General features: G+C 35.0%; 3 protein-coding genes across 5 annotated transcripts in view; 1 reads left to right on the top strand and 2 right to left on the bottom strand.

Moving 5' to 3' along the window:
* The window catches only part of LOC111806358 (callose synthase 1), a 16,638-nt gene extending 5,420 nt beyond the window's left edge, over nt 1-11,218 (bottom strand). The window contains exons 1-31 of one of the 3 annotated variants that reach the window (XM_023691625.1): nt 10,894-11,218; nt 10,248-10,454; nt 9,994-10,094; nt 9,038-9,156; nt 8,856-8,949; nt 8,601-8,711; nt 8,397-8,513; nt 8,088-8,180; nt 7,928-8,019; nt 7,637-7,763; nt 7,241-7,378; nt 7,062-7,138; nt 6,887-6,980; nt 6,461-6,583; nt 6,257-6,374; nt 4,478-4,812; nt 4,245-4,297; nt 4,099-4,159; nt 2,810-2,891; nt 2,664-2,713; nt 2,426-2,512; nt 2,068-2,205; nt 1,878-1,972; nt 1,703-1,787; nt 1,409-1,569; nt 1,197-1,320; nt 1,019-1,116; nt 829-946; nt 477-628; nt 232-341; nt 31-156 (exon numbers count right to left, since the gene is read on the bottom strand). In XM_023691625.1, the coding sequence (XP_023547393.1) occupies nt 31-156; nt 232-341; nt 477-628; nt 829-946; nt 1,019-1,116; nt 1,197-1,320; nt 1,409-1,569; nt 1,703-1,787; nt 1,878-1,972; nt 2,068-2,205; nt 2,426-2,512; nt 2,664-2,713; nt 2,810-2,891; nt 4,099-4,159; nt 4,245-4,297; nt 4,478-4,812; nt 6,257-6,374; nt 6,461-6,583; nt 6,887-6,980; nt 7,062-7,138; nt 7,241-7,378; nt 7,637-7,763; nt 7,928-8,019; nt 8,088-8,180; nt 8,397-8,513; nt 8,601-8,711; nt 8,856-8,949; nt 9,038-9,156; nt 9,994-10,094; nt 10,248-10,431 (3,463 nt within the window). In that variant the 5' untranslated portion in view covers nt 10,432-10,454; nt 10,894-11,218. Of the gene's footprint in view, nt 1-30; nt 157-231; nt 342-476; nt 629-828; nt 947-1,018; nt 1,117-1,196; nt 1,321-1,408; nt 1,570-1,702; nt 1,788-1,877; nt 1,973-2,067; nt 2,206-2,425; nt 2,513-2,663; nt 2,714-2,809; nt 2,892-4,098; nt 4,160-4,244; nt 4,298-4,477; nt 4,813-6,256; nt 6,375-6,460; nt 6,584-6,886; nt 6,981-7,061; nt 7,139-7,240; nt 7,379-7,636; nt 7,764-7,927; nt 8,020-8,087; nt 8,181-8,396; nt 8,514-8,600; nt 8,712-8,855; nt 8,950-9,037; nt 9,157-9,993; nt 10,095-10,247; nt 10,455-10,530; nt 10,552-10,677; nt 10,701-10,893 lie in introns of those variants that run through there. The other 2 variants (XM_023691626.1, XM_023691627.1) reach the window with 2 other exon arrangements.
* A 2,568-nt stretch (nt 11,219-13,786) lies between these two features.
* On the top strand, nt 13,787-18,472 carry LOC111806741. Its single transcript, XM_023692178.1, has 3 exons — nt 13,787-14,018; nt 17,841-17,948; nt 18,055-18,472. The coding sequence occupies exons 1-3, from the start codon at nt 13,956-13,958 to the stop codon at nt 18,271-18,273; spliced, it is 390 nt and encodes a 129-aa protein (XP_023547946.1). The 5' UTR covers nt 13,787-13,955; the 3' UTR covers nt 18,274-18,472.
* A 476-nt stretch (nt 18,473-18,948) lies between these two features.
* LOC111806743 lies at nt 18,949-21,346 on the bottom strand. The gene is made up of 2 exons (XM_023692179.1): nt 21,103-21,346; nt 18,949-19,428 (listed from the first exon to the last, which is right to left on the bottom strand). Exons 1-2 carry the CDS (start codon nt 21,237-21,239, stop codon nt 19,185-19,187), a joined length of 381 nt encoding a protein of 126 aa, XP_023547947.1. The 5' UTR covers nt 21,240-21,346; the 3' UTR covers nt 18,949-19,184.
* Between the last annotated feature and the right edge of the window lie 123 nt (nt 21,347-21,469).

The following is a 21,469-nucleotide window of genomic DNA, read 5'->3' as shown; positions in this document are numbered from 1 at the left end:
GGGGGGGTGTTGGTGGTGCTGTTATATTACCCGTCTTGGTCAATGTTTGACCTCTGTATGATGCCCAAAGACGGAGTTGTTCTTCAAGCTCTTCATTGTTTCTCAACTCTTCTTCACCTTTACACTGGACTCGCTCAAGAAAGTTCGTCCATTGCTCTGTTGGAATTATAAGCCTTATAAAGTGGAACTTCAACGATATATAATAAATCAAAGAGAAGAGCAAGAAAGAACCTGGAAAGATCTTCTGCAAGTAGAAAAGAATAGACACTCCATCTTCATTTGGCTTCTCCAGAAGATTCATAGAGAAGAGAACATCTTCATCGTAGTACGGTGTAAGGACACTAGGCCAAGAAAAAGGAAATTCCATTGATACAGAATCATTAAGGGAAAGTTTATCATATGTATTACCACCAGCAAAATTTTAATATAAGTTGTCAATATCTTCATTATTAAAAGTTTCTAAGTCAAGACATTACGAGAATGACAGCATATTTTGAACTTTTGGAGCAGGGGGCATCTCCATGAATAACGAATTGGAGAAGAACGATATACGCCGCCTGGCTTCTAAATCTGATGGCACGTCCATAGCTGATTCCTTAACAGTAAGCAATAAATGGAGCCTTCTAATCTGCAAATGCTTATAGGTTAACGCAAGGGAGAGTTCTACAGATATTTCTAAAGAGAAAAGAATGTAAACATAGATGTAACTGGAAAAAAAGAATATACAAATAGCCTTGTGCAAGGTCTTCTGGCATTAACGAAATTTGTATCTAATTGGTTCATCGTCAAAACATGTAGTATCAAGTTTTCATATCACATGGAACTTACCTTTTCTTTCCAAGCTTCAGTTTCAGGAATTGGAAAGTTGAGTTTATCAAAAAGCCGATCAAGTGATCTTGATTTCCCATCTTTTCCAGAGGATCCACCATGACTTGACTCAACCAAACTACAGAGAGGGGGAATAAAATAAATGGAAACACTGGTATAGAAGAAAGGCAATTCTAGCCACAAGACATACCTGGAAATCTCCTCATCTATTATGTCTCTTGTTCCAACTTCTAGCATATCCAGCAAGACTATTACAACCTGATCCTTATCCTCCTCTTTATTATTTTGCTGCAACAATGAGATATAATAATAACCAATAACAAGTGAAATAAATAAAAATATAAATGTTATATAGAAGATAGAATCACCATATATTCAATCAGCCGAACGAATTGATGGTAGAGATTAGGAAGAGTTTTCATATCTAGTTCAACTATCAGATTGTCTTCTTTTATATGATCATCAATTATGGTGAAGATCTCCTTTATTACCCTGGAAAAAGAAAACAAACAGAAAGTTAGAGAAACATAATAAGTGGACAAAACTGCGTACTTTCTTAAGATTAATGAGAATAACCTACAACTTCTCATGTTCTCCAAGAACCAGGAAATTAATTATACTTTTAAAGGATGCATAGCACTCTCGAACAGCACAGAGCATATATTTGTCTGTACTTAGTCTCTTCTTAAGCTCCCGGTCTCTTCTATTGCTATCTTTGGCCATGTCCAATGCTATCGGTATCTACATAACAAGGACAGGATAAAGTTATAACAGATTAAGCGGAACTCGTATAAAAAATAAAGTAGACAAAGATATAACACCTTGCCAAGTACAGACGAATATATAAAAAATAAAGTAGGCAAGGATATAACACCTTGCTAGCAAGCAAAAAGGGAGGCCACTGGATGAGGGCCAAGTCAGGGTCAATCCAGTTGGGTACAAGTAATAAGTCCATTTCCCTGGAACAAAACGGAAAAAATTAAGAACTTGAGATTGTTGTAATGAAAATATGGAGTGTCAGATGTACAAAGATTGCAAACTTATCTCACCTGTTACTTATCAGATCCTCCTCCCTGAAACTAATAATTATTTCGTTCCACATTTGAGCAAACTTCGCAGCCTGATCGTCTCTATCCGGTGTTATCTATTTTATAGTTATCTCAGTAAGATCGAATAATCCTTTCATTCAAGGAGGAAAAACTTTATATTACTTATCTAGGTCAAGTGGTAGTACCAAACCTCATCAAATTTACGACTTAAATTGGCCATCAACCCCTTCTTTCTAGTATGATCCTTCTTTTCCACCGGAATCAAGCAGGCATTAAAAGCACCAGGAAGTGATAAAAATCGAGACCTCAACATTCCCAATGTTCGTATCTAATTACAAGATCAATATTGAGTACAGTTCCAAGATTCAAAAGCTTACATATGCAGGTTAAAACTATGTGAAAAGAAACTAAAACAAGTGAAAAATGTTTTGTAGATATGTGACTGTGCGTTTGATGAACATAATTTTTGTCAAAGGGAGGGGCGACTAGGACTAAAGGTTATTGTGAGACATTTTAGGAATAGGATAAAAAGAATGAAGTTCCACTACCTCTCCAAGGCGACGAAATGCACCGTAAATTCCCCCAAATATTGTGGAGAAAATGGCATACCAAATCTGCACATCCATGAAGTAAACCTACAAAAAGTAGCTTATGTAAAATACCCAGTAGAAAGAGAAATATGCTTTGAAATAGTGGATTAGCGGATGTAATTTTTTTTTTTTTTTTTTTTTTTTTTTTTTTTTTTTTTTTTNAGCTGATGTAATTTTTGAATGCATAATCACGTACAAGAACAATGGGAGCCCAGATTGAGATCACGACACCAATGTTATTCTTAGCTGCAATAATATTTTTTAGAAAATTAAAAAATAATGAAAATTCATTTCATAGGGAAACTGATCATTGCTTGTCCTCATGTTACGATATGCTCTAACCTCTAGGAAAGAATTCATGCCATCTATATATTCCAATATGAACTCGCATAATGGTTTTTGTTGGACCCACAAGTGGCTTAATCTGCAAAAGGCAACAGTAGTAATGAATAATACACTGCATTAAGACAATTTCCAAACCACCAACTAGATCATAACATTTTGACAAACATTTCTTAACTATTGTATGAAGCATTGTACTATTAGATTTCTAACTTGTCAATAAATCTGCACTCTCCCTACAATTCATTCATCAATCTATTCCCATTTTAACAACGTTAGGATGGCATGTATTTGGTTGATACTTTATAGATTGAACATAAGAAGAAAATAGTGGTGTACAGTGTAACCACAGCAACCTAAAGAGTCACATAAATAACAAAAACTTTAAACATTGTTTGAATTATTTCTAGACGTCACTGCCAATGGAAATGCTGATAACTAATAAAGAACCACTCTGAATTGGCTGTGGCATTGATACATGTGAAAAGGACTTTGGAAAAATGGATTCAAACCCTACGGCGGCCTTCAACCTAGGATGTTAAATTCCTACTAGTTGTCTTACTAACAAATGCCAACTTAATACTTCTACCTTCGTTTCTCCTTTCCAAAGGCTCTATGACGTTTTCAATTTTTTGTAAAGAAAAGTTCTTGCTTTCCTTGAATTAAACTACAACAGTCCGTAAGTCAAACCAAATTTATCTCAAAATGTTGACCCTCATTCCTTAGCTTGTACAGGAAATGTGTTTGATCAAACACAGAGCTATCTCAGGGTCTTCCGCTGAGGCAGAAAATAAACTTTATATTCTCAGTCAACAGCAGCTGAATTGTACTGGCTATGATGGCTGCCTTGTGATCTAAACATCTTTTTGCAGAATCCTCCTTATCTATAATATTTCTGATATTTCCTTGAGACAGCTATCCAATATTTCATGTAAATGTTAACAAGACCTTTTGTGTGTGTGCATGCGCGTGCAAAAAGAAGGATGAAAAGTATTTGTCAGTTCAACTTGTCTCTTCGAAAGATCAAATTGCAGAATTTTTACCAAAGCTTCGCCAGCTTCTCAGCTCACAGCTTTATGAGGCAAATTCATGTCTTCTGTTTTAGCATGTGGGTGTACATTACTATTGGTGAGGTCTGGTTAAGATGTTATGGTTAGTTAGAGTTGAGGCCTGTTAACTACGCTGACCAAATAAATTGTGATAAACGAATTTGAATAAATATCAATAAATGGGGTTCCTTCAAATCCTGGGGAAAAGTTTATATTCTAAGCATTGAATCGGATAAGTACCTCTAGATAGTAACTGAATATTAACTTTGATATAATCAGAAGAACCCAGAAGAAAGTGTACCTGAAAATCAGAAAGAAACTTAAATTAAGAGAAGTTCATGATGATTTAAGCTTGCCTACTCAACACCCAAGATCAAACTTCTTACTGCAGGAGTGAAAATGAGCTTTCGTGCATTCCTCTTCCTACATAAAGCCGAGGCTGGAATGGATTCAAGCATTTGATTAATAATTCGTAAGACAAGAGTCAAAATCTATGAAGTGTCTATATACTAAGCTGAAAAAGAAAAAGCACCAGTTTTAACGTTCAAGTATTTTGTGGTCTAGTCCAAAACCGGAAATGATTTGTCTAATACGAAGGTTGAAGCATTGATCTCATTACCTGAGACCACCACATCATGAGCATCACAGCCTTATTGTTTGAACGTTCCAGGTAACGCCGAATTGTTGGAAAAAGGAACAACAGCCCAGAAAGCATGTTTGGAGATAAGTAAATAACAATGGCTACAATGAAGAAGGAAGGTGAGCTTAAACTATTCCCGAACCAACTTTTGATCGTCTGTGTGAAGCCAGAGGTATCCTTCCAACTAAAGGCATACGCTACAGATAAAACTATAACCCATGCCAAAGCTGATATAACTTTGAGAATGTATCTTAACTTGACATAGAAGGACATGCTCTTCCTTGCTTTCCAGCTTAGGACAATATCAATAACAGCTGAAAATGGAACAAATAAATAAATAAATATACAATGTAAAAAAAAAAAAAAAAAAAAAAAAAAAAAAAAAAAAAAAAAAAAAAAAAAAAANAAAAAAAAAAAAAAATTGTTGTTGAGGAATGTTGGGAGGGAGTCCGATATTGGCTAATTAAGGAGATGATCGTGGGTTTATAAGTAAGGAATACATCTCCACTGGTATGAGGTCTTTTGGAGAAACTAAAAAAGTCATGAGAGTTTAAGGTCTTTTGGAGAAACTAAAAAAGTCATGAGAGTTTATGCTTAAAGTGGACAATATCATACCATTGTGGAGGTCCATGGTTCTTAACATGGTATCAGAGTTATGCCCTTAACTTAACCATGTCAATAGAATCCTCAGGTGTCGAACAAAGAAGTTATGAGCCTCGAAGGTGATGTCGAAAGTGATTCAAGTATCGAACAATTGGTGTACTTTATTCGAGGGCTCTAGAGAAGAACTCGAGCCTCGATTAAGGGGAGGCTATACGAGGGCTCCATAGGCTTCAAGAGAGGCTATATGGTGTACTTTGCTCGAGGGAAGGATTGTTGGGAGGGAGTCCCACATTGACTAATTAAGGGGATGATCATAGGTTTGTAAGTAAGGGATACATCTCCATTGATATGAGGCCTTTTGGAGAAACAAAAAGCAAAACCATGAGAGCTTGTGCTTCATATCATATCATTGTGGAGATCCATGGTCCTAAGAATAGTTTGGTTAGTCTGTTATATTTTAGTTTTATTGTTAATAGTTGTTTTAAGTTTAACCGCCTGTGCACTTGTATTTAAGAGAGGTTTGGCTATTCAACGAGATTTGACTGGTTATTTCTTCTCAACTGATCTAATGAAGCAGAGGTAGCCAATTATGATCTAAAACGAATATCCATGTGTTGAAAAAAAAATGAAGTACAAAATAATATTAAAAAAGAACAACAGCCTGAAAAAAAAAAAAAAAAAGGCCATGTTAGCACAACTCAACTAACTCTACAGAAAACAGGTCCAATCTAAGAAAATTTTTGCTTCTACTTGGTCTCCCTCTTCTAATTTATTTTGTAATTATAGCATAGTTCAATTACCCACCAGCTGATAGATTACTTTTAATCCTTTGATGTGTGGGGATACCTCCTCTACCCCCTCTTCTGTAAATCCCCTTTGACAATGATAGTTATGTATCTTATGAAGAGAGGAAAAAAAGTGTATTCCAAAAGCATATAAATGAATGCTCCAATGTTCTATCTTTGTTGTGCTTTTTTCTTCAAATTTATTTGAAATTAAACAACATATTAAAATGAAAAATCCTAGCATGGAAGTATAAGAAACATAAGAGAAGCTTTAGTGAATTGAAATATACATGAAGTACAGGTAGAGCACATTCTTTTACGTAAATAACCAAACGAGAAGCATTAGAAGAAATGAACAAGTTTTCAATACCCTGTGCGAATTTCAAGATTGCAGCTGTTATAAAGATACTCATTACTCTCTTAAAAACGTCGGCCTCGAAAACTGCACCCAAATCTCCTGAACCATTCCAAGCAATGATTACCATTGCCTTGGAGAACATATTCCAACAATATTACCAATTTAAGAAAGAAAATAAAAGGAAAGAAAGAAAAGAAGCCACGACAAGTAACTTACCTGAAAACACAATATAAAAAAACTCCACATCCTGTCAAAACTTCTGAATATGTGCCAAAATGAACGTATTTCCACGAAATTAACTTTTCCCATCCATCGATTTCTACCATTTAGTTTCTTTTCCTGAAAATGATACATTTTATCATCATGAGTACACTATTCCAGCAAAGAAGTCTATAGACTAGAAACTGTGGGGGGAGGAGATCATTATTCATTGTTTAGAAAGCCATTTAATATTTTTGGCTCAACTAATGTACCATGGAGAGACTAAATGGATAACACCTAAACAAAATTTTGCGTAGGATCACGATTTATCTTATGGCTAAATAAGCTGCCTCTTTTCTTAAAAGAATTATGTTCCTCTAGTGAATATGAGTCTACAAGAACATGGACAAACAAATATCAGAAATTGAAATATTTGCATACATCATCTTTGTTAACTCTAACTGGTTCTGGAGGACGCTGAAAGAAATTAGCATCAGATCGCATAGGCCAACCAAGGCGGAAGCAATCAATAGACCTACAAAAGTGCACCACCGAAATTCTTCAAATTTTAGAAAACTTAATATGAGTAGAAATGAACTGATGACAAAAAGCTTACCAGAAATATTCATTCAAATCGTCATAATTTCTCCACTGTGAATGCTTTGATTTACCGTCTTGGCTTTTGCTTGCTTCCTATAAATGCAAATTATGAATGAAGGAGATACCCAGCTATCAATTCGCAGAAGGAACTGGAAACCAACCTATTTCAATGATCAAGAAGATTATATGCAATACCTTAGATATAGTGTCATATATTGGAGTAACAACTTTCGTCAAGAAAGCCTCTTTTTCGCCACCATAAGCTGGTTTGATGTGCTCTCCTGTCGTTGGGCTCACACTTCCAGACAACATACCGTACAATTCAAATGCCATCTATAAAGTTTTAACGTCGTACAGTGAGTCCATAGAGTCAACTAACAGAGAGGAATCAATTACACTTATGTAAATTGCTCAAGTTCGGAAACTTTTGGTTCCAGCTATCTTATCACCACTTCTTGGAGTAACTTGAAAATTTAAGTAGAAATTCTTCCAAGTGTTAGGTCAAGTTCGAGAATATGATCAAAACAAAAGGCAAAAGGCAAAGAAAGGTATACAGGTTTAAGCAAATTATACTGAGATGCTAATGCATACATGATGATATATATAGCAAAGGCACTCGGGCATGAATCTCAAATTTGCAGCTTCTCCCCATATAAGAAGATACAACCCCATATATAGTAACTCTCTCTGCTGAACTTCTTGTTGGATTTTTGGCAACCTATCAAAATATGAAAGTCATATATAAGATAGCAATGGTTTAAAAGTTTATTGGACTGTAAATTACAAATAGATTCTCTCTGTAACAAAAGGCAGAAGTTTTATTGTGCTGACATTCCTACAAAGACTAACTAGATAGATCGTTGAATTCTAACAGAGTCTTACCAAAGGCTGCTTTTGCGGTCCAGATACCTGCACCATTTTTTGTAGTTCTTGAAAAGCTTCTTCATGACTTCTGTAAGAACACGGTCATCCAACTAAAATGCGAAAGGGTTAGCAGAAAATAGAGACTATGAAGCAAAAGAAAAGTTGAGCAGAATAAAACCTTGAGTCGTTGATCAGGCTTCGGTAACTGGCGCATCTGAACATTTGCAATTAATAAAATCAGATGTTCCCTTTGATTTGCCACGTTTCCCTCCTGCAATTAGTGAGTGAAAATATGTTTATGATGAAGCTTCATTACTGGAATCTTTGAATAGTTCTTGTTAAATTCTAGGTTAAGTTCTTGGCCGTTTATTAGTTTTTTCACTCGTTTAGAATAAGTACTAGTTTTCACTTTCAAAGCATCAATAAAAGGTTAAGAACGCTTTTCTCCTATTAGGTCTACACCAGTTCAATAAACTTCATTAATCACCTGGAAACCAAACATGGCTTGAAGCCAATCAAGGATATCTTCATCTACTTTCTTATTGTGATTCTTTGGCCATGGCAAACCCCGGGTATTACGAAGGGCAGTGACAGTAGCTTGAATCTGTAAAAGCAAATAGGTGCTAATATACATCAAGCTCGTGAAGATTCAAACTAGAACCCGAAAAAATGAAAGATAACATGATGACACCTCAGGAATTCTCATGATTATCTGATTTTCACTATCAGGATCAAGAGGAAGTATATTAAATGGTCGATACATCTGTTGTTTCTCCTCAACCTTGGTGTGAGCTTCCAAAATCTTAGAGAAGAAAACATATCATCAGTAGTCATGTGCACAAACAGCACTTGACAGGTTAATTCAAGATATTACTGCAAGTAATCAAATAAAAGGTGAACAGACGAATATCTTGCAACGTTTACATTATAATATTATCATTTTTACCTCATCAGCTACATCTACAGCCTCTGTTTGATTCACAGCCTTCAGAACTTCAAAGAGGATTGAGGCAGTTTTATAAACTTTTGTCAGTTGGGTACTGATCAGGAAGAGAACCATCAGTTCAAATAATGCAGTGCAACAAATTCAAACAACCAAGCGAACTACATTATTTATCTTAAAACTACCGATCAGCTTTGCCAGGCTCGTTCAAGGCTTGAATATATTTTGTGTAGTAATGGCGATAGAAGCTCTGCATTTCACGAGCATCACTCTTTTGCCTTTCAGCTAATGTTGTTTCATTTTCCTGAAAAGCAGCAATTCCATTCAGCAACATAGATGAAAAGAAGTTAGTCTAAATGGATATCTTCACCGCAAGGTGCATTTTTACAGTTCATTACTTTTCTTTTTCTTTGGTATGAATATATAGCTACCATCAAAGCAAAACCGGTTGAGGATGGTTGGGAGGGAGTTCCACATTGGCTAATCAAGAGAATGATCATGAGTTTATAAGTAAGGAATACATCTCCATTGGTACGAAGCCTTTAAGGGAGACCAAAAGTAAAGCCATGAGAGCTTATGCTCAAAGTAGACAATATCATACCATTGTGGAAGTTTGTGATTTATAGCATGGTATCAGAACCATGTCCTTAACTTAGCCATGTCAATAGAATCCTCGGATGTCGAATAAAAAAGTTGTGAGCCTCGAAGGTGTAGTCAAAAGTGACTCAAGTGTCAAATAAATGGTGTATTTTGTTCGAGGGCTCCAGAGAAGGAGTCGAGCCACAATTAATGAGAGGTTATTCGAGGGCTCCATATGCCTCAGGAGAGACTCTATGGTGTATTTTGTCTGAGGGAAAGATTGTTGAGAATTGTTGGGAAGGAGTTCTACATGGCTAATTAAGAGAACGATTATGGGTTTATGAGTAAGGAATAATCTCCATTAGTAAGACAACGCCTTTTCGAGAAACCAAAAGCAAAACCATGAGAACTTATACTCAAAATGGACAATACCATACCATTGTGGAGATTTGTGGTTCCTAACAAACCCAACCAATACATTACTCCCAGATGATTTTGGGTAGTCCGCTATGCTACAAATAGATATTCATGAGATATAGAACAGACAGAGGAACTGAAATACCCGCTCTAGACGCTGAAGCAGTGCTGTCTTAAATTGCCGAACACCACGTCCGCTTGAAGTGGGATCTAATTTGTGAGCCTTTTCAAATGCGTAAAATCGACCTGACCCAGAAAACGCAATGGTTCACTGAAGTTAACATCAATTTTCTTCTCGAAGTAATTCTTCAAGAATATAATTCCTCAGCAGTTGAATCAAAGAAGAAAGTAGTACTTTAAACGAGTTCCAAATTTCCAAGCAAAGTTGCTGCAACTTACATAGATAAGCAACCCTCGGATTGATTGCCTCGACTTCATTAGCAACACGAAGAATTGGCGCGATCTCGTCGAGTGAAGAAGGAACCACCTCACTGTCCATGATCGACTCAGCTAAATTCCCTAGTGTTTGGGCTCGCATGATTTTCTTACCCGGTGGTTGATCCGAAGCCCTTCGTTGAGCCATGGTTAACCAGTACTCCTGTCTACCTGCAAAGTTTCCAGAGAAATTCTTAAACTCAAAGCCTAAAAACAAAAACTCGACATGAATTTAGAAGATTCCCACTTCAAAATTTAGCTCGCGAGAGGAACAACAGTGGATTCAGAAAAGAGAACCAATTGAAAGAGTGAACGAGGAAGCAATTATCAATAAACTCGCTGCAATTCTAATATCAAGAAATCAAAAACAGGAAGAAAAGGAACATAACCCCACCAACTAGTAGATTAATAAAGAGATTGAAGCTTGATTAGCAAGCAACGAAGCAAGAACAATAAGTACGATAAATTCCAATTCCACATTTCATCCAAAAATCGACCTCGAAATCATATCCACCAATCCAAAATTCACTACCAAATACCAAAATCCAAGCAGTAAGTAACAAAATCAAAAAGAAAAAAGAAAAAGCAGTCCAAATCCATCAGGCCGTACCCGAGCTCGTTCAGCTAAGCAGCAGAGAATTTGAATCAAAGCTCCAAAAGAAGTGATCGGGATCGCCAAAAAAACAAACGAAAAGTCGAGATAAAGAATGAGAGAAGTGGGCCGTCTAGTAATGGAAGAAAAAAAAAAGCAAAAAGAAGCTAGCTACAAAGTCTCGACAGCAAAGAACAAAGACAACAGTAAATGAAATGTTCATACATAGCTTGAGAAATTCAAAGACTGAAAATTTTCAAATAGTTAGAGAGAGAGATTTGGGACGAAGCAGAGAGCGGGGAGAAAGGAATACAGCAGCAAGAACTGGGAGGAAGAAGACGACTGCGTATGTGGACGAATCACTGAATAAAACGCGCCGATTTCTCAGTTCCAAGCCTTTACCCAATCACAACATGCCACGTACCCCTTCAACTTTTGCCTTTCCTCCAATGCCCATGAACTTCTGATATTTACGAACAGACCCATTCGACTGACGACGAATGATTTTTCTCGTCGGCCACCCAGCCGAATCTGGTAGTTGACTTGTCAATTTAGTTTGACTTCTTTTGACGGGTTCATCTGAGCTTGGCCACACACGATTTTTACTCTCATGCACAGAATTTCAGGATAACCTGGCCGAATCGTATTTTTCTTAATTTTACGATTGAATTTGTGAAGCCCATAATTAGTCACCGTATTTTAGAAAATGATTCAAATGAAATTTCTTAAATTAAATATTTTTAATTAATAAATTAATATTTTATAATTCATTACGAAAATCAATAGAAGGAAGACTTATTTGAAGTCTTTTTTTATTTTATTATTATTTTTTTTTTTTTGGTAATATTACCATTTTTTCTGCCTAACTTTAATACTTTGCTGTAAAATATTTATCGTCCAAAAAGCAAAAGTATGGTAAAGCATACTTTATAAAAATAGAAAATAAAATAAAAAAAGATCCCACTTCCCACTTGTTTATTATTATTATTTCTATAATGCCTTTCTTTTTCTTTTTTCCTTATCCGAAAGATGCTTTAAATTTGCTGAATTTATGTGATATATATATATATATATAATTAAAATTTGGTCATATCCTGTCAATTTCACATTAATAACGACGTCCACATTAATATTTATTAAAATAAAAAATGTTTTAATAAATATATATATATATATATATATATTAAAGTGAGAGACTAAAATCTTAATCGATATTTTAGTCCACAATTTCACATTAAATAACGACGTCCACATTTTAAAATCTTAATGGCGAAGAATCAACTGCATGGCACTTGGTCAAGTTATAAAATGTTTTTAATAAATATATATTAAAGTGAGAGACTAAAATCATTGACTTAAAATGTAATATATACTTTTATCTAAAATTTTAAAAAATAATTTCTTATATGTTCTATTAAATTAAAATTTTACTCGATAAAGGGTATATTTCTTTAAATTTTAGTAAATTTTGATAAATTTTCAGTGGATAATCAAATCATAATTGTTTTTTCAGTGGATAAATATATTGTTTGTGTTATTTATTTTTACGTGTGAATTAATATTAACAGGTAATTTTATAAACTAGAATCAGGTGTGATGAGCCATTTAAGCAACGTACCAAAATGTTTGGCTACATATTATGTCATATTTTTTATGTTTGGTTAACTATCTAAATCATATCTCATCATTGCTAAATTAACATTTTTTATGAATAATTATGGGGAAAAATAATCTAAATTGTCAATATATTTAATTTTTTTAAATATATATATAAATATAACGACTCAAACTTAAGATTCAAATAAGGATTTGAAATCTAAATTTGACATTTAATGTCCCGATATATTAAAATATTATATGATATGCTATTTAAATCAACAAACCATAATTAACCCCAGGTAACAACCTGTAACATGCTTAATTAAACTAGTTGAATAATAAAATAAGACAAATAGATAATAAATACAATTCATGTTTGCTCGTTCTCTTACCTAATTGGTATTTTGTTTTTCTTTTACCATGTCACGTGTTGTCAAGAGATCATTAGAACACCTAGATAAGTAATTAACGTCAGTATGGCTAAGTAATAAGTAATGTTATTTAATATTAATAATCAATTTATCTACCTAATCATGCATACGATTAATCTTAGTAAAATAAAACACGTATCTTTTTTTAATATTATTCTACCTTAATTGGACAGTTGCAAAATTGAGATTAAAACATCAACTTTTGTAAGGATAATTTGTGTTTTGTCCACTAATATTTAAATTGGCATATAAACATTAATTCATAACTAATAAATCAAAATAAAATAATATATTTGTAATTTTGTTTAAAGTAATTAATTTATAAAATTTGAAATTATTTTAAATCATAAAAAAAAGAGTACTTGGAGTGATTTTAAAAATAATAAAAGTAATTTTAACAAATTTGAAATTATTTTCAAACATATCAAACGTAAGTTATTTTTGGTTAAGTCCATATATTTTCTATTAATTAAAATTAAAAAATTAAAAATTTATTATAATATTATCAAAATTTATATTAAATAAGTTTATTCTAAAAGTTTAGAGACATATTAAATAAATAATATATATATATATATAACACGTATATAAGTTATATTCTATAATTTATAAAATTTTATTAAAATTCTTAAATTTTAAAATTATTGGGCTAATTGTTAAAATTTTAAAGATTTTGAAGATTAAAATTATTAATATCATTTCGTATAACCTAAAAATTATTATTGATATTATTTATAATATTATTCCTAAAATAATTTTTTTTCATATTAATTATCACATTAATTTACATGTATGCCCTTACTTAATTTTTATGCAATAGTATTTGTTATTTTTTAAAATAATTAAAGCTTTAAATAAAATAGTTATCCAAATTTGGATTTAATTGGTCAATGCGTATTCCGTGGTTCATGCAAACGATAGAACGTGTCACATCGGCAACAATAATCGCCGATCCATCGTCAAAGGGATCAGATTGGTCGTCGTTCGTTCTACAAGTACCGAAATCCCGAAACATCTCTCAGTAAATTCCGAAGCCGATCACAGAAAAACATGGATCAGGAAGGGAAGGCAGACGAGCAACTGTTCAACCTTCTTGCCAGTCTTCTCCACCAGGTCGCAATTTCGCACGACTTTCCTCCTGATTCATCAATTTTTCAATGTTTAGTTCATATATCCTATTCGATTTTATAATTCTATTCGTGATTGAAGAGTATTTATGGATTGGAATTGACTAGTTTGTCATCTAGGTATTGTCGAGACGTTCCATTAGAACGACGAGTTAGGTTGATTGTGGATTTTTAGATGTTTGGAAAAGTGAGTAAATAATCAGGCTCGAGTTCGATGGTGCTTGCTCGATGACCGATGTTGCGTTGCGTCGATATTTTATTCTCTAGTATTTATTTTGGGAAATTTTTAATTACAGAGAAATAGGTGTTGGGGCTCCATGACGGCGAATTTTGGGGCTGTAGTGTTTCCTGTTATGTGTTATTGATTAAACCTTCTCTCATCTTTAATTTCATTCGAACATTGATCCTTGAGTGCTGGGTGGTTGAAGATTGGTTGGATCGTGTTTTATCGGGCACTGCGTATAGCTAAATTGTTCTAAGCATGTAAGAATTCTGTGTATGCTTAAGAAACATAGAAGAAGGTAATTGGCATTTCAATTATTTATAAATGACGTTGGGGCATTGTTGCAGTAGAAGATAATGGTCTATGCAAAAAGTAGCAAGCAAGAGGGGTCTTACTATGCAATTGGTTATTGATGTACACTGCCCTAGTTTGAACTTTAATTCAGTGTTAGGAAGTATACATTTAAGAGAACCATAGTGATCTAACTCCTGAACTCGGTTTTTACCAACCAAATTTTCCCTTACTACCCTTGTTCTGCGTTAATTGTCTGCTGAGGATTATTACGAGGCCTTTTGGGGAAGGCCAAAGCAAAGCCATGAGAGCTTATGCTCAAAGTGGACAATATCATACCATTGTGGAGAGTCGTGATTCCTAACATTGTCATGTTCATGGATCATGTATCATGTTTTTCTTTTGTGTTTTACCTACCAAACTCGCCACAATACTTATATTGGTAATGCCTTCTACGGTGATAAGTAACCAACACCTCTCAGTTCACACATTTTGATTTCTCTTCCAAAACCGGCTCAAATTTTATTTTTCATAACATTGACATGGGGTTGGGTCAAGGAATACTCCTTCAAGTCTTATTTATATTCTCACAGTCACACTACACTTTTATTATTATGCACCGAGCCTCATTCATGGGATGTGAAATCTCTAAGTTTGCGTCTTCATTCCCCTCAATGACAAAAAATTGTCTCGTCGTGAATCAAGATATTCTCCATCCATCAACTAATTGTACTTTATCCAGTGTTTGAACTTTCTTCATGTTACTGGAAACTACGAAGGTTAGTAGCACCGATTATAAAAAGGAAAGTGAGATTTTTTATGGGTAACAAGTGTCGAAAAGTTGAGCCATCTTGTTAACCAGCACATTGAAGCTGTACACTAGAGTTGGGAAGGGCTTGGAATGGATAACTTAGGGAGGGGAACATAATCTCTTGATAAAATGGCCACGAAGACTCCCTCCAAAGATTAAAGAACTTTGGAATAGAAGTGACTACCAGTTACTACAGGAAGAAGGAGGGGGATGGTTGGCCATACAGAGACAGTGTGAAGTACATGTAATCCTTGGAACATATCTAACCTAATAGAGTGCTTTTCTTCAATTAAAGTGTCTAATGCGTTAGATTCACCCTTTTGGAACAATTTTTGGGTTGGGATTAGCCTCTGTCAATGGTTTTTACCATTTGGCATAGTGACATCTAATAAGGAATGTGACAATCCAATGGGCATGGGGGAGAATTCTAGTTATTGGAAGGAAGGTACTTTCTAGAAATTCTTCTACCGTTTTTTGGGTAAGAGGAGGTGAGCGAGCTTCAAGATCTGAATGAACTACATCCAGAGCGGAGGACAATCAATTTCCCCCGTATTTAATTAGCCATTAAAGACTCGATCATGTTACCATTCCTAGGAATGTAATGATGCAAACACAATGTTGAGTTCTGCTATCACTTGGACATGATGTGCAACCTGGACTACCGTACAATTGCGTTGATCTTTAGTACCCTCCGGTCATTTCATCTCAGCTTCTAGCTTCACAGTTCGATCTCTAGACATCTCAACCAGTGAGGATATTTGCAAAAATCAAGCTCGTACATCTGGTTGGAAGAAAAACTTATACACTGATCTTAGTATTAAGAATCATTAAAAAAGACTAGCCTCTATCCAGCCAGCCTACAACATACCAACTACGAAAGACTTGAGAACAATTACTTGTAAAAGACATAGTCATTGATGCAAAACTAAAGTTATTTGTTGAACATGCGGATGAGTGTGGCTGTAGGATAGGACAGGGGCATGATATTGTGAAGGGCGTTTGGCCAATGATACTTGATGCGAAAAGGAAACTTCAAGTGCAAGAGGGCATAGAACCAAAAGCACACTTTGAACAAAAATTTACAATGGTGTTGGAGAGATTCCTCATAGATATGGGTTCATACTTGAGGCATTGTGTGTTTCACTCCATGGGCAGGTGGATTGATATATCTAAGAGGCAATACAAAATTTTGGTTTTAATCGTTATAGGTGAGCACATGCTAAAGGACTGGAGTTTTGGGAGCTATTTCTTCCATTGAAGTCAAGTTGAATTGCCATGGTAGCAGTGAAAAGTCTGAGAAGTAGTTTACTATCTTGTTGTTCAAAATTGAAAATAATAAATTCTTCAGTTTCTTCATCCTTGCTTGGAGCTGATTGAGAAATGCTATCTAAATTTGCTATCTGTAACCAGAAATGAGAAGATTTTTTTTTTCTTTACTTAAACTTCAAAAGTTCTTCTATATTATAAAGAAGACATTTTACGAGGTCAAGAAATTTTGTTCATACTTATGTTGGAGTTATTAATATTTGGCTCTTTATTTCTCTATTTCATGCTTTGCAATTATATCTATATTTCAATGTTATTTACCAAATTGAAACTTACATGCATGGTTCATTATGATACACGATATACTAAAATTTAATTTTGACACTCTTCTGTTTCACGAGTTAACAACCTTGGTTATGATATCATTTGATACAAAGTACATACAGAATCTAAATTTTTGTTGCACCATTCCCTTTGGGAATTGCACTGGGAAGCAGTTACAAGATTCTCCAGTTCTCGTTTGTTTGCCATTTACTAAATGCATTGTGCATTGAGTAGAAAACTTTTGGGCAAAAATGGTGAACGTCTTTGTCTATTATTGACCATGGAATGAGAAGAGCTAATTTCATAAAATTGTTATGAACTTATGATATCATTTAACGGAAGCACATGCTTTTAGATAAACATGGGTTCCTTCTCTAAACCAATTAGCAATGAGGGGAGTAATTCATCTTTCCAATGTGGAATCCTCAACATGCCCCTCAAGATGGGACCTCTTTGGATTTGCCACTCTTGAATCCGATCCCAATTTGTTTTTAGACTGAATATTCATTAGAGCTTTATAGGCTCTGATACCATGTTAGATACATATGGAGTTTTATCTCAAAATCCATTGACAATGAGAGACGTAATCCATTTATTTTATAAAGATTGTGTGGTCTCTTCATTTTTCTGATGTGGGATTGACACCATGCCCTCTCAAGACGTACACAAAATCAAGATCAACATGAAGACTGCAGTTGCACCACCCCCTTTGGAAGCTGGTGGGGGAAGCAGCGACAAGTTTCTTCAAGCTCTTGTTTGAACTATGTTTGTTTCAGAGAGTACCCATTGTTTAATATAATGCAATCAATTATTTGCTCGATATGTCTATCCATTCCTGGAAATTCAGGGAACTTATCTGCACTTTTCATTCCTAAACATACATTTATTTGTAGGTGGAATCACTCACTAACCAGGAAGAAGTTGAATTGCGTACAAAGATCGAAGCCCTTGGTCTTGAAGTTACGAAAGTACCCTCGAAGTCCTTAAAGCAGCTTGATGAAGTCAGTCTAGTTATCATTATACATTCATTGCATTTATCTCTGCCCAATTGCCAACACTTTCTTGAAGAGATTGATTTTTATGTCTAATTTTTTGCGTTCTACTCAGTTGGAAATTGCCAAGGAGTTGGATAAGCTATCTGAAAAGCTAGATGATGTGGATGAAATGATATCTTCAGCAATGGCTGCAGACCCACAGGTGCAGTCTCTGTTGAGCGATACTGCTGATATTTGGATGCCTGTGATAACTGCTTCCGCTGATGAACGACGAAAATTCACAGCTTCTGTTGGAGAAAATTCAGAAACAGAAGAGAATTGTGGCAGTTAGATATATATATTTAATTTTTTGCTTATTTATTTAAGGAATAAGTATAGTAATTTCATTGCTATATCACAATTTTGTTATATTTGACAAAGAATATGTCTTTACGCCAGCATTTACATTGGTTGGAATGTACTGTTTCCACTGGATAATTTATTGTGCCATCTTGTCTGTAGTAATCCTTCATAATTCTCTAGAGATTGAAGTTGCGAAGCCTTTTTATTGACGTAAAGTAACATCAAGTATGCTAATTATTGTATTTATCTTTTTTTTTTTATTAATTTTTTGCTTGAATTAAATTATGTTTACAGGGTCTAAAATAAGTTTTTGATACTTTGCACCCAAAACTTTAATATCTAACATTCTCTCCAAAACTTGTTTCTTCATGAACTTGACGCCAAGCTTCTTCTTCAGATGTTGAAAGGCATCCGACTTAAATGCTTTTGTAAAAATGTTGATACAAAATCAAATATAGTGAATAGTTGAAGTCGCATTTGAACTTTTGAACTTGACAAAATCTTCAAAATCACTTCCAAACGATTGATAATCCTACACAAGAAAGCAAAATACAAGAAAGCAAAATACTTGAGATTTTACGAAATTATCGACTTCGTACATTCTATTCCCGAGACGGGTCACCTAAGGAGGCTTGACTTGGACATTTTAATAGATGGGTTAGTCTACACAATAAGTTAAGTCCATTTAATTATAGTTTATGGAGTCACTGCCTGTGAATAATTCCTTCCTCACAATTAAACATAGTTGAAGGCAGAAGCAAGGCATAAACGAGATGAAAATAAAAACTATTCATTAGAAGTAAGCTAAAAAAACTAGCTAATAAGTGAGTTGTGTGATAGGAATATAACCACACGGGTTTAAGCTTCTAAGGCAACATGAATTATGCCAATAATGGCATACTACTTCGTTGAGATCAACTTGACAACTAGACCTATAAGTGAAGTGGCAGCAGAACTGAGCATCCAGAGTAGGAGGGAAAAGACAAAAATTCCAGCCAAGATAGTAAGAAATGGAGGACCTTGGGCATCCCTACTTGCTTTACTCGAACCATTTTCCTCCTTGATGGAGTTTCTGTCTGAGGAATTTGAGGCTGTTATAGAAAAAGATCTTTGCCTCAACTCCAATCCTTTGGTGTTCCTGTAGCTGCATAAAAGGAATCACGCAAGCACTAATCTGAGTAGCAATATTGTGAAAACAAATATCAGTCATCTCAGGCTCATTGTGTCTAGAATTTAGATTTGTAGATCAAGCGAAAAAGCGAAAACCTAAACGAAGAACCAAGGACAATGAAGATGGAACCAGGAATGATAGGAACCTGTATTTTCCACTTCAGTACTTCCAGAGGATTTTAAAGAGGAAACTCCATATCATTGAAAAGACAGAATCCCCTTGGCTTGTAAGAATTTAGAGACGCTGATGGGTTTGTTTTTGTGAGATCCCACATCGGTTGGAGAGGAGAATGAAACATCCCTTATAAGGGTGTGGAAACCTCTCCCTAACTGATGCGTTCTAAAAATTATGAGGTTGATGGCGATACGTAATGAGCCAAAACGGACAATATCTATTAGTGGTGGGATTTGGCTATTACAAATGGTATCAAAGCCAGACACCGAGCGATGTGTCAGCAAGGACGCTAAACCCCCAAGGGGGGTGGATTGTGAGATCCCACATCGGTTGGAGAGGAGTACGAAACATTCCTTATAAGAGTGTGGAAACCTCTCCCTAATAGACGCGTTTTAAAAACAGTGAGACTAACGACGATACGCAACGGACCAAAGCGGACAATAGCTGCTAGGGCTGTTACAGACTCATTTCACTTCATTTTTCAGTCAACTGACTACTTGAGAAGACAATTGGATTTAGTTAATCGTTTCAAGATTTTAACACTTTTTGTGGATCAACAAGAGGATACTTTGTGCATCCAACAAGAAGTTGGACTAGCAGCTCAGTTGACGGATTCTGGTCTGCTATTTCCTGCCCCTTTGCTTTAGCTGTGGTTAACCCAAAAAAATCCAAATTCTTTTTCAAGATACCATATAGGCCATTTCAGGACAATCATTTCCCGAACATATTAATTATAACAACTTCCCTATCAAAGAAGAGCTTTCAGGAAGAACTAATAAGACTTCCCTAGTCTTATCCGGAAACCAAAAATTAATGGACAAAATTCTATACATGCTTGTTTAATGACCAAATGAGTATCAAATCAAAGATTCATCCCATTAGATGTCGAACAAGATCAGAAAAATAAAGCCTCAATCCTAATACTAGTATAAGCTCTTTTTCGCTACTTGCCAAAACAAAACCAACCAGGATTTAGTATAAGCTGTTTGCTTTAGTAGCCGAAACCAATTAGGAATCAGCAAGGCAGCAGCTATCGTCCAATACCATTATCAACACAGAAATGCAATAGGATTCTGCAAACATGCTCAATTCAACACATTACGATCCGCATATCCTATGTGATTCTAAACGTTGAATGCGAGGGATCGAAGAAAACTGCTCAAGTAAGAATCAAATTAAAGGTGCGTCACATATAAACTTATAATATAAAAATTCTGAAAAACAATACCTAATACCAGTAGAAGCACTTGGCGTTAGCAGCCAAAAGCAATTAGGAATTAGCAACTACCTGCTAAAATGGAAAAATTCCATTTCCAACAAAAGAATCAAAGTCGATCCACTCTACAGAATTAATTATCAGATGAACTTCATTGCTAACGAGCTCACTAGTCACATTCCAGCATATATAGAAATCCCGATATCTCCTGAGAGATCAATTAAATTGAATGCGAGGAATCGAACAACGATGGATACCTGAAAGAGGGAATTGGAAAGGCATTGGAGTGATATTGAATGCCGGCGGTGGAGGAGGGAAGAACAGCTCCGTGAATCAAACTTGGGCGAGAAGTGAGATTCAGTCGAGACGGCGGCGCAGCGAAAATGGAAGCCATTCACCTTCACTCGTATTACAAGGACTTTCGAACTTCGGAAGAGAAGCGAGCTCACAAGAAACCGTGGGCGGAGAATGGATGGTGCTTAATCTATTCGTAATCCACGTGTCACTTTGTTGACGCGGCTACTTCTTAATAATTATATAATATCCGAAAATCTTTATAAATTTAATATATTTTTATAATTTATATCTCATTCATCTAAAAACATATAAACTCATGTTAATGGT

The sequence above is a fragment of the Cucurbita pepo genome, chromosome LG12 (genome assembly GCF_002806865.2).
Source record: "Cucurbita pepo subsp. pepo cultivar mu-cu-16 chromosome LG12, ASM280686v2, whole genome shotgun sequence".
Taxonomy (NCBI): Eukaryota; Viridiplantae; Streptophyta; class Magnoliopsida; order Cucurbitales; family Cucurbitaceae; genus Cucurbita; species Cucurbita pepo.
Note: the sequence above shows the minus strand (reverse complement) of the source record. Positions and strands in the feature narration are given on the sequence as shown.